The sequence below is a fragment of the Merops nubicus genome, unplaced genomic scaffold (genome assembly GCF_000691845.1).
Source record: "Merops nubicus isolate BGI_N331 unplaced genomic scaffold, ASM69184v1 scaffold12850, whole genome shotgun sequence".
In the NCBI taxonomy this organism is placed as follows: Eukaryota; Metazoa; Chordata; class Aves; order Coraciiformes; family Meropidae; genus Merops; species Merops nubicus.
Genome location: NW_008583597.1, coordinates 3,926 through 16,167, shown reverse-complemented (window position 1 = coordinate 16,167; position 12,242 = coordinate 3,926). Strand labels below are relative to the sequence as shown.

General features: G+C 52.2%; 1 protein-coding gene across 1 annotated transcript; it reads left to right on the top strand.

The window, feature by feature from the left end:
* The first annotated feature begins 8 nt into the window (after positions 1 to 8).
* On the top strand, positions 9 to 11,849 carry ZNF341 (zinc finger protein 341). The gene is made up of 11 exons (XM_008941434.1): positions 9 to 14; positions 1,172 to 1,364; positions 2,177 to 2,261; positions 3,288 to 3,478; positions 4,412 to 4,605; positions 5,443 to 5,651; positions 6,833 to 6,929; positions 8,543 to 8,675; positions 9,093 to 9,204; positions 9,986 to 10,056; positions 11,236 to 11,849. The coding sequence occupies exons 1-11, from the start codon at positions 9 to 11 to the stop codon at positions 11,745 to 11,747; spliced, it is 1,803 nt and encodes a 600-aa protein (XP_008939682.1). The 3' UTR covers positions 11,748 to 11,849.
* The last annotated feature ends 393 nt before the right edge of the window (positions 11,850 to 12,242 follow it).

The following is a 12,242-nucleotide window of genomic DNA, read 5'->3' as shown; positions in this document are numbered from 1 at the left end:
ACCCGCCCATGGAGGTAAGGCTCAACCTGGCAGCTCTGACCTTCTGGGCCTCGGGGGTCGCCTGGGCTAGAAATGCAGGGTTAGAGGTTGGGAAGGTGTGTTAGACTGACAGTTACTGTTTCCTTTGGGAGAAGGTGCTGAACAGAAGATGTCAGGAAGCTGGTGGGGATTCTGGCAACAGCAGAAACGGTTAACAGGGATGAAAGACTTGACTGGGACAGGTTTAGGAGACCTGAGTGTCTGCTGTGGTTGAGGAATACCTGCAGGTGTTGGGAGTTGGAGGGAGCTGAGGTCAGGGGCTCACCTCCCAGAGAGGTAGAGAGCACCACACTGTGCACAGCAGGCTTACATAGAGAGAGGAAATCAGTCTAAATATCAGTGAGCTCGACGAGGCATCTTTCGCTAAAGAGGGCAGCTTTCCCTAAAGAGAGGCACGGGCAGGAGTGGATTTACCAGTCAGCTGTTGGCAGTGTCCATGTTAGTTTAGCCATTCACAACAGAAAGTACTGGCTGTGACAGAGGTTTGTTGGTCTTATCTTTGCAGCTGGCATCTGACCTGGACGTGTCAGTGGTCAGAAATGGACAGGGATGTTGGATACATAGAGTAGGCAACAGAAACACCTTCAAACAATGTCACCCCAGGCTGATGCTTCTGTTTTTTTTTTCTCCAAGTGTCCTTTTTGAATACTGGTGCTGATGCAGCCAGCAGGGGCTTTCAACAACTGGAGCTTTTTTGTGCTTATTTTTCCTGCTGCAGTTCTACCAGGGCAGGCAGCAGGGCCTGGAGACAGCTGCCTTCAGGGCTGGTCTGAACCTACAGGGTCAGTGGTGAATGTTCTGGTAACCTGCTCTGGAGGGATAAGAAACTTTTCTTGGCATAAGATGTAGATGAGGGACTAGACAGGTCCTTCAGAGCATTTCTTTGCTGTCCTGTTCCTGCTGGATGCTTTATCATGTCCAGCAGGAGAGTTTCACACTGCGCAGGGTGTTAGTTTTAGTTAGAGCCACGTTGCTGGACAGGTGAACCACCAGTTTGACCAGTTTGGCAGGAGGCAGAAGACTTAGCTGGACTGATGGGCTGCTGTGGCAAGTGTTGCTGGAGATGGAGGTTGGGGCACAGCAATGTTCTGTGCAGCAAACCTGTCCCCACTGATAAATGGCACTCTCACAGGTACCCAGCCAGTGTGTGGAGAGCCCTGTGTACCCTTCTCCTCCTGTGTACAGCCCTGGGAAGCAGGGGTTCAAGTCCAAGAGCACCAGTGGTCCCACCCCTCTGACTGCAGGAGGAGGCAGTGTGGTTGGGTTTGATTCCACCTCCACCCCCAAAAGTCAGCGCTGCAAGAATGAGAGCGGGCTGCAGGAAGGTGAGTGTCCTGGGACTGTGTGCCCTGCCTTAGCCTGCAGGCCACTGTGCCTGTGCTGGGGTGGCCTGTCAAGCAGGCCAGCAGACACTGGCTGGAGGAGGAGGGTGATGCCTGCACAAAACTGTCAAAAGCTGGTGAAAGTGTGGATGGGCTTCTTGTCTGTCACCTCTGAGCACAGGTGAAAGGACTGTCACTGTGCTGCTGCTTGGGCAAGCTTGTGCCAGGTCTCTGCAGCTCTGTGCTTATTGCATCGCACCCAAAATAGGGAGATCCTGCAAAGTGAGGTGCTAGAGCTTGGGCTGTGTTAACCCGAGGAGGTCTGCCCAGCCACAAGGCTGGTGGGCTAGGTGGGCGTGGCCCTGAAGAATTTCTTCCCAAGGGCTCAGCAGAGCCACCCCTGCTGTGTGTTTGAGTGTCTAGGAAGAAAACGTGCCCCTGGGGGAGGCAGGCCAGGGGTGTGCCCTGGAGGAGCATTGGATCCCTTCTCTGGGCAGGGACACCTCCCACTAGACCACGTTGCTCAAAGCCCCATCCAACCTGACCTTGAACACTTCCAGGGAGGGGGCACCTACAGCTTCTCTGATGTGCCCCCTCCACTACTGCTCTTTTCAGTATGTCCAGAGTTAGCTTAGGCTACAATAAATACATGTGTGTGCCCATAACCTCTCTGCAGTCTGGCCAGGCAGATCTTACCCCTTCACAAGCCCTCTGTTCTTCATCCTGAATAGGCACGTTTTGGGGTGAGGGCCCTGTGGCACAGAGAGGGGACAGGGCTGTGTTCCATGACCTCATTCCTATGTGTGCTCTTTCAGGCAAACCCAAGTCCCCAAAGCTGAAATGCACTTACTGTGACAAGGCCTTTACTAAGAACTTTGACCTGCAGCAGCACATCAGAAGGTAACGGGCACAGAAGAGTGGCTGGGGTGGAGGTGGGCACAGCTCTGCTGAGGGAGTCTGCACAGTCCTCTAGACCTTGTGTTTGTCATGCCTTAGAGCCTGTGCTTGTGCTGGGTGGCAATCCCTCATCTCCTGCCTCCAGGAGACCCTCTTCCCAGTGGCTATGGTGAGGGCTGCCTCATGGATGTAATCTTGTTGATTGTGGACTGGATGGAGACTTGTTTTCCTCACTGATGAGACTTTGAAAGCCAAGCCTGTTGGCATCTGATCACTGAAGCAGTGTCACCTCCACTACTTGCCTCTGTCCTTTCCTCTGTGCTCCCTCCCTCGCAAGCTGCAGCCTTTGTGTGTTCTTGTAATAGTAAACTAAGCCAGGCTCAGAGTCTGTACAGGGAGCTCTTGTAAGAGAACTTTTCTCTGGCAGGAAGCAGATGAAATCTGTAGAGTTTCCCCCTGGACTCTGGACAGATGAGAAGGAACAAGTGGTGGTTTCACTCCCCTTCCCAGCCTGGACTCTTCACATGATGTATTCCTTGTGTTAGTGTCTGCTCCTTCTCCTGAAGCAGAAGGGCAGGCTAGAAAGGCCTTTCTGCTGTAGACAGGGGAGAACAAATCCAGGGAGATCAGGGAGCTGCAAACTAAAAGAGACATGTGCAGCGGAGGGAGGGTAACAGGGAAGAAAGGCTTGTACCCATGAGAAAGTGATGGGGTCCCCAAGGTCCGTGTGGAGACTCTGACAGTGAATGCCCTGATGTTGCTGCAGAGCTCTTTTCCTCTCCCACCTCTTCTTTAATCTTCTGTCACCCCCAAATCGTGTTTTCTCTGTGCACCCAGCTCGTTTCCCCAGGCCTCTCACAACACACTTATTTCTGTTAATCAGCTCTCAAAGCTCTTATTTGGCTGGTCCAGGTGCTGGTCTTCCAAGCAGAGTGCCTAGCATGGTCCTGCAGTAGCCAGCCCACCGTGGTCCATGCCTGGGGCTGTCTCCTCTCTGCCCTCTGCTGATACAGGGCCTTCTGCCTTCAGTCACACAGGCGAGAAGCCCTTCCAGTGCATCGTCTGTGGCCGAGCCTTCGCCCAGAAGTCCAACGTGAAGAAGCACATGCAAACCCATAAGGTGTGGCCTCCAGGGCTGGGGTGCACCATCTCCCGCAACTCCATCACAGTGCAGGTCATGGCTCTGAACCCCAGCCAGCCAGAGGACGAGGAGAGCTCAGGTTTGCTGCCTGGGGGTGGCACGTGCATGGGGCAGAGCAGCGGTGTGAGGAGTCTACACGTCCCTGCACCTCCACACAGGGAGGGGGGAGCAAGGGGAGGCAGGAGCTGCGTGTGCTGCTTGTGTTCCAGCTGTGGGGTTTAGCAGCACACACTAGAGGAGTGGGTCACGTTTGCTTGACTCCAGCTGGCGGGTGCATCCTTCCATAGCCCCAGCCATGGTGCATTCAGGGGCTCAACTCTGTGCCAGTATGTGCATGCAGGCAGGGTGAGGTGTCTTCCTTCTTCTCCCTCACTGCCAGGGGCAGTTTTGGTAGAGCACAAGCCACACTTGACAGCTCCAGTCTAGTGGCCAGACAAGCCAGTGGTTTAGCCCAGCCTGGTGCTCTGGATTGTTTGCAATGTGCAGGTCATAACTGGCTGCCCTGGTGGCCAGTTGAAAATGCTTGATGCAGAGAAGACCTCCTTGCTGGCAGATGGTGCCTGGACACCCTTTCTGCTGGTGACCTCAGCCCTGGTAGGAGGGGAGGGAGGGCAGTGGCAATGTCACGTCGAGGACAAGGTCCCACTGGAGCTGCTTCCTGCAGACAGGACTGGGAGCTACTGGCTGCATCTTACCTCCTGCCTGCAGCCAGAGATGGGAGTAAATCTGGCTCTGATCCAGTGGTGGAGGCCTGTTCTGCTGACTGCTCCACAAAGCACAGTTATGTCTGTGAAAAGAGAATGGGTTAAGGAGAGGAAGATGGAGTAGTCAGCACCTGTAATAATCTGTAGACAAATTTAAAACTACCTGTTAGAAGGTGAGATTTGTCTGATCTGAGGAATCTCCTTGGAAAAAAGGAAGAGCCTGGACCCAGAGCCAAGTCTGTTTGTCTTAGTGCTTGCAGAGCAGCTGTCTCACGGCAGGCTGTGACTTCTGCTCTTCCTTTCTCCAGGTTTGACTCAGCCCTCAAGGAACCCTGCACCACCCCCCAAAGATGTGAGCCCCTTGGATGAGGGCGAGGCGGGCAAGCTGGAAGCCAAGCAGGTTGTCTTGGTTGATAGCTCCTACCAGTGCCAGTTCTGCCCCAGCAAATTCAACACCTATTTCCAGCTCAAGTCACACATGACAGGGCACAAGAATGAGCAGGTAGGGCTCATGTGGCCATGGGGAGGTTGGGATGGGCTTCGTACAGTGCACTGGCTTCCAGAGTCTGTCCTGAGCCTTTTGCCCTGGGAAGCTGCTAATGCTTCCTATGCAGCTCAGCTCTCTGCACGTCTGGGTTGCAGCTCTGCGGTCTGGGTGGCTTTGAAAAGCTCCACTGCCACCACCCTGCTCCACTGCCACCACCCTGCTGAGTGAGAAGTCAGTCAAGCAGGTTTGGGTGGATAGAAAAGAAGCAAAGTCTAAAGTTTTCAGAGTAGGCAGCAGCTCTCGGGTCATGGGACAATCACTGCTGGAGTGTTGTGGTCTCACCCCCTTGAGTGGTTTCAGGTGTCCACCACCACCTTTTTCAGCCACATTGCTTTCTTGGAGGAGTGCCCTGAGGATCTGTGTTTGCAGAACATTTAACTCCTGGCAGGTTGTCTTCACTGGGAGCTGTCAGACACATTTTGACTCTGAGCTGCTCTGCACTGTTCTTTAATGACTTCAGAGACCCTTCCTCTGAAGAAGGAAGGAGGGGAAGGGGACGTTCTACACCACATTGTGTCCTGCTGGAGTGCAGGGCAGGGTCTCACTGCTGTGCCCTGACTGAGTGCTGATGTGGCTCTGGCCATGGTGGGATGCCCTGGGAACCACAGTGCTGCTTTGCTCTTAACATCAGCTCAGCTGTTCTCCAGCACAGTGGTGTAAGGGGCAGTGGTCCCTTTCTGTAAATGACCTGGTGGCAACAATCCCCAAAAAGGAGGGCCACTCTCTGTTGGCAGAGGATTCTCCCTCTGTGTTTCCATGGTGTGCCACTCCAGTCACTGCTGCTTCTCCCAGGTGTACAAATGCGTGGTGAAGACCTGCGCTCTGACCTTCCAGAAGCTGGAGTCCTTCCTTGAGCACATCAAGAGCCACCAGGAAGAGCTGAGTTATCGCTGCCACGTCTGCAGCAAGGACTTCCCCTCCCTGTATGAGCTGGGCGTCCACCAGTACTCCCACAGCCTGCTGCCCCAGCACAGCCCCAAGAAGGACGTGGCCGTGTACAAGTACAGTAGCAATCGGTGCTCACAAGGCTTGTAGGAGTGAGTGGGTGCAGAGTGTGCTTGGCTGAGAGCAGTGGGGATGCTGGAGGGAAGAGGGGGATGCATGTTCAGCAGCCATGGTTCTTCTGGGCACTCCACTAGCCTCCACTGGGCTGCTAGGGCCAAGCACTTGGAATGCAAGGAACCTTTTGGAAAGACAAAGGCTGGGATCAGTTGCATGGGAAGGTCCCTTCACTTTCACTTATCATCAGTGAAAAGGGAGATGGGCACAGCTGAACCTGCACTGGGCTGACAAGAGACCCAGGGAAGCCCTTTCCCAGCCTGTTTTCTGTGATTCTTAAACACCTGCTGCAAAGGGAGTGTGGCAGTAGAAGTTGTGCCCAGAAAAAGTCTTCTATCCCTTTGCTGTGAAAGGGTCTGTTACCTGGGAGAGGTAACAGACTTTCTGCTAGTGTAGAGGGGGAGAGGAAGACTTCCACAAAGAGCTCTCTGGAGCTTTTGAAATGCCTGTAGAGATATGGAGAGAGGGGTAAGAAGCCCAGGAGATAACCAAAGTCACCTAGGAAGTTCATGGAATAAATATCTGCTACCATGATTTCTAGTTAGACTTGCACTGAAGAGCTACATCCTACAGCTTGCTAGTGGAGATCTTTGAGATCAGAGCTCTGCTTACACCTGGGGAGGTTTTAACCTAATCTAAGGAAAAAGGGTTTCACAGCAGATACAGTGTGAGTGCCTCTGTTGTCACTGTTGATGCATGCTGTGACCTCACTCCCAGCTCTTTCACTGGGAGCTGCTGTCCTTGTGCAGTGGAGATGGAAGAAGGTGTTTTGAGTAAGGTGAAGTCATTACTTAGGCCTTATCTCCATGAGAAGGCAATGTGGATGCTCCCATGGGAATCTGTGTGGAAGAGCATTAGCCATTTAAAGGCTTCTTCACCTGGTTTTCCAGCATCTCCCCCCTGTGAAGAATGCTCAGTGTGAGTGTGATCTGGCTATGTGGGTTGCTGAGGTTTCAGCACCTGGGTGGTGGTGTTACTGTCTGCACCAAGCTGACCCTGTCAAAAACCAACCTGGAAGGTTGCTGGTGGGTGGGCTGAGCAGTGCTGCCTGGGCTCTGCCTGTGGTGTGGGGTTTGCTGGCCCTAACCTTGTTCACAGGCTGTGTCCTTCTCTCCACGTTCAGATGTGTGAAGTGTACAAATAAGTACTCCAGCCCAGAGGCCCTGGAGCACCATCTGCAGACAGCAACGCACAACTTCCCCTGCCCTCACTGCCAGAAGGTGGGTGCTGACTGCTGCCTGAGCTGGTCCTGCATATGTAGCTAGGGCTCTGAGGGGCATGGGAACACTTGGCTTCCTTTCCTCTCCTTTCCTACCTCAGTACAGACTGGCAGGCTCACTAGATGCTTTTCAGAGCTTTTCAGACCGAGGTGGCTGCAGCCTTGGCTCCCAGCTCTCTGGCCCCTCACCAGAGTTTATTCTTCCCCACGGTGCTGGCTTTTCTCCTGAGTCCTGTTTGCTGAACAGAATTTCTCAGGGAACCTCCCTCATTCCCATGGCAGCTCAGGACTGCACACCAGGCTGCTACCCTCAGTCCTTCAAAGCAAGTGTCCCAGGAGGAGTGAGGCTGGTTTTGGGAAGCCTTCGAGTGGCAGTGCCTTTGACCTGCTGTGCTTGGCTACCTGTGGCTGGAAGGGTTGGCCATGGGTCCTGTGGGAGCTTTACACCTCCATCACTGTCCTCATCTCTCACAACACGGGTCTTTGGGTTTCCCCTCATTCCTCTCTTTTGGATGAATGCTTGCTCTGTGTCCTTGGCAAGAGAAACCTGTCTGAGTGATGGGCCTGGGCCTGGGCCAATGTCCAAGTAGGTTTTGGCTGGAAACACTTTCTTCAGCACAGCCCCTGAGGGGGCTTGAGGGGCAGAATTTTGTGGGGGTTGATTTCTAATAAATTACTTTTTGAAGTCCAGACTGAAATTTGGACCCTTGCTCCTTTGTTTATAGCAAAGGAAATGAAAATCCTGCAGTGGGGGCAGGGACAGTGAAAGGAGTGAGCACTCTGTACTGAGGTAGCTCAGGAAGGGGAAACACACTCCTCCATGGTTAGTAACCCATCTTTCTTTGCCTGCCTTCTCTCCACTTCCCCAGCCAGGTGACAGATGCCCTTCTGAGCCTGAGTGGGACTTGCAGCTTGCAGCACAGGGGTTTGGAAGCCCATTATCTGCAGCAGTATTTTTTACTTCTGTTTGTATTCTTGGTAATATTGCTGTTCTCTGGAGATGCAAGAGCACTGTCCTGGGTATCAGAACCCCTGGCTGCCCTCTGCTCCCCTCATGTGCTTGCAGCATCCTCATTAGGAATTCTTTTAGCTTGGTATTCCCAGTATCCCTATTAGCCAAAGGAGCCATTTGTACCAGCTTTATAAAGACCATGGATGGGAGCATTTGTTAACAGCTTATTGGGAAGCAGAAACTGCAGTTAACCCTCTGGGAAGGTAGTAACTCCTGGGGTGTGTGTGTGGAGGGTGTGTGTCCTTGCCCAGCCTGTCCTTCTGCTGATTTCAGTGGGAGACTGGGCATCCACCTGGGGAGCTGTTCCTCAGCAATGTGGTGTTACAAAACTCAGCAGCAAGCTTTCAGCTTATGTGCTTCTTAAGAAGGTTTGGGGGGGTTTAAGGTGGTTTGTTGGTTTGTTTGTTTTGTTTTTGTTTTAAAGTTTTATCCACGTTTTCCTTGTACCATCCTGAAGGTTTTCTCAGCGCATCCTTTCCAAGAAATCAGCGACCACGAGCTGCTTATGCTTTCTAGACAGGCCACAGCTCCCATGCCCATGTGGGCTCAGTGATGGCCCATGTGTGCTGCTGGCCCTTACCCTTGTTTTTGTGCCTCACCAGGTGTTCCCCTGTGAGAGGTACCTGCGCCGCCACATCCCCACGCACGGCGGGAGCAGCAAATTCAAGTGCCAGATCTGCAAGAAGTTCTTTCGGCGGGAGCACTACCTCAAGCTGCACGCCCACATCCACTCAGGTGGGGGCTCCCCGGGCACCACAGTGCTGGTTATCCCTGTGTGACAGTCCTTGCTGCCCTCTGTAATGCCCGGGCCTTTCTCCCAGGAACCAGAGTCACAGAGGTGACTGTATGAGTCCTTTGTCATAACAGGGGTTCAGGAGATGGATGGTTTTGGTTCAGCCTCATGTCCAGTGCTGCACCAGTTAGCAGTGGGGTGGCTTCCCCACTGCCTGTGGTTGCAGAAGGTGAGGAAGCTGATTCTGGAGAGCAGACACTGTGCTCAGTGTGGATTACATCCATTTACCCTTCAGGTGGAGTAGGGAAGCTCAGGGAAGTCTACAGAGCAGAGTGACAGAGCTGCCATAGTGAACCCTGGATGTACTAGACCTGCATGACTGGACTCTCCCTAACTGTTGGTCTGTGTTTTTTTTCCAGGTGAAAAGCCTTTTAAGTGCTCAGTGTGTGATGCAGCTTTCAATCGAAAGGACAAACTCAAGAGACATATGCTGATCCATGAGCCTTTTAAGAAATATAAATGTCCCTTCTCGTACGTAGTGCCTCTCCAGCATGACAGCATGTCTTGATGGTGTTGGGATGGGGCTTGGGATGGAGCAGATGTCTCCTGCAGGTGCCACACACGTTCCCTAGGGTATCTGCCAATCACTGCTACTTGGGGAGGCAGGAACGCTCTGTGCTGTTGGAACTGGGAACCCCGAAGCCCCAGTTTTTTGTCATTGACTTCTTGTGGGGCAGCATCATTCCATCTCAGTTCATCAAGCCCTGCCTGCTTGGGAGGGCTGCACCTGGGGAGCACTGGGCAAGAGAGGGAGTATTATTTGACCACAAAACACAAGGTTGCCTTGAATGATGGGGTCTCCCTGACTGCCACATCTCAAAAAGCACTTGGCAACATAGGTGCTAATGTATGAGCCAGAGAAACCCAGCTTTAGAAGGTGCATCGTCAAATGCATGGCACAGCCATGGGCCTTTTGAGATGGCCAAGACTGACTAGCTTCTCCCTGCTCCAACCACCTTGTGCCTCATTCCAAAATATTTGTCTCCAACTGGAACCTTGAACCTGCTGAGCATTCACAGTGAGACACAGACCATGTGTAGTCTGGCAGAAATTGTATGGCCCTGTAGCAGCCTGTTTAATTCTTGCCCCTCTCCAGAAGGGCTGAAATAATGGAGCTGTTACTGAGACTGCACTGAGAGACCCATCTGGGTGCTACTAAGAAGGGTTGTGGCTCTCTTTACAGTCCAGGATCTGTTTATACATCGATCCTCAGCTGATTCATGCTGCTCACCAGAATTTGTTGTTCTTACAGAAGCCACACGGGCTGCAGTAAAGAGTTCAACAGGCCTGACAAGCTGAAGGCTCACATCCTGTCCCATTCAGGTAAGTGCTGCTCTGCCTGTGCTGCTGGTGCTTGGGACTAACGTGGCTGGTATTTGCTGTGGTGCTGCAGGAGTGTGTTACAGAAGGAGGAACCCCGAGAAACAGCAAACTGTGAAAGTGCTTTACACCCACAGAAGTGCAGGATGTTCCTTACAGGTGCTTTCCCTGCCATGTCCCTCCATCCACTGCTCAGCTCACACAGCTGCTGTGTAGTTTTCTGTGGGACAGTTTTTCATGGCATGTGGTACAGTGTTTCCCACATGTAGGTCTAAATTCTTAATGTAATTTATTAGCTTTGGATTTTTTTGATCTCTGTTGCTGCAGGCCGTTTAAGTGAGCTGTGTCTAAGCTTTGGGTTGTTTTCTAAGGCAGTGTAAATCTGCAGGCAGGGTGTGCTGGCAAGATGCAGAAGCAGAGCTGCATTTCTCAGTGTTTGCCATGAAATTAATATCCAAAGTGCTCTGGCTGCTCCTTCCCAGTACCATCTCACATTCCAATGGAGATCTCTTGGGATTTGGTTCTCTTCTCTCTATATTCCAACAAGGAAGCTCCCAAACCTAATAAAGACAAATAATTTATTCCCATGCATTAGGAAACATTTGGACTTATGTCCAAATGTTTGTTAAAGCTGAAGGGTGTTTCTCATGCCTGTTGTGTCCAAAGCCCTGCAGAGTGTGATCAGATGGGACTGTGCTGACAGTGCAGTGGGTGGTTTGTTTCAGACTGTACATCCCCATACTTGGGTGAAAAAGGGAACCTTTTTTTACTTACCAAGTACACTGGAAAAAAATAAATCAGAGTTTAACAGCATTTTGCATTTTCTTCACAATGACCTGACAATTTTTTTTTTCTGGTGATATTTTAATCTTCTTACCTGAGGCAAGTACTATTGTTTTAGCCCTTCTTAAACACAGACATTCAAGGTGTAGCTGTTCACCCTTCTTGTAAATTTGCCTGGCATAACGTCTCAGACCATGGGGGGTTTTTGTTTTGCTTTAATCAGCAAGCTGAAAAAGAGTGGGGTGTCTTAGGTGAGGAGGTGGCTGTTTCATGCTTTTGTCAGAGGACCTCTCCTCGGAAGAGGAGCTGAAGCTGCCCCGCCCTCGCTGGGCCGGTGCAGATTCTCCAGGGGACGCAGGGTGTGTAACTGAGCTCTCTCTCCTCTCATCCCCCGTGCAGGGATGAAGATCCACAAGTGTCAGTACTGTCACAAGTCCTTCAGCCGCCGGTCCCACATGATGGAGCACCAGCGCTCGCACACGGGCAACTACAAGTACCGCTGCCCCACCTGCAGCAAGGGCTTCACGCGCCACAAGTACATGAGGGACCACAAGTGCCGCCTGGGCTCGCCCAAGGACAAGGACCTGCAGCTCAGGAAGCCCCAGAAGAAGCGGGTGACACGGGGGCACAAGGCAGGCCTTTCCCCCCCCAGCCAGCTGGCTCTGGCAGAGCTGAAGGACTGTTCTGCTGGGGAAGGGCCCCCGGAAGGCGGCCCTAACAAAGAACCGTTCCAGCAGTCGGACGCGGTCCTGTCCATCATGGTTGGTGGGTCAGGAGTTGTTGACTCAGACCTTGTTCCTGGGCAGCCCAACAACATCACGTCCAATTTGGCCCTGGCAGAACTGCAGAGTGCCTCGGACAGCCCCTGCACCATGCTGGCTGTACCTGTGTACATCCAGACGACGGAGTGAAGATGTGTAGAGCCACTGTGTGGCCAAGGGCTGCTGCTGTCAGGCCTGGTGCTGAAACTTATCCCAGTGGAAAAGACCAAAGCTCTTGTGGGGAGTTAGATGGATATGGGAGAGAATGGCTTTCATCTCCACTCATTCTTCTCATCCTTGGGCAGAGGACAGCTCCATTGTTTCTTGTCCCTCTGCATCGCTGGTCAGCCTAGGGCAAGAAAGACTAAGATCCCTGAATCAGGGTAAGAAGAAGGAGCGTGCAAGCCTGCCACAGAGCTACTGAAATCAGGTGGCTTTGCAAATCACAGCTTGTCCCATCTGTTTTTTCTATCCTAAAAGCTGTATTGCCCAGTATTTTCTGTGTTTTTTCTATCCTAAAAGCTGTATTGCCCAGTATTTGGGTGGTCTTTCCGAGAGCAAGCAATTGATCCTTCCTAGTGGAAGCAAGTTCATCCTGAGACCCTTTGGGAACACTGTTCAGAAATACCCTGATAGACTTATCTC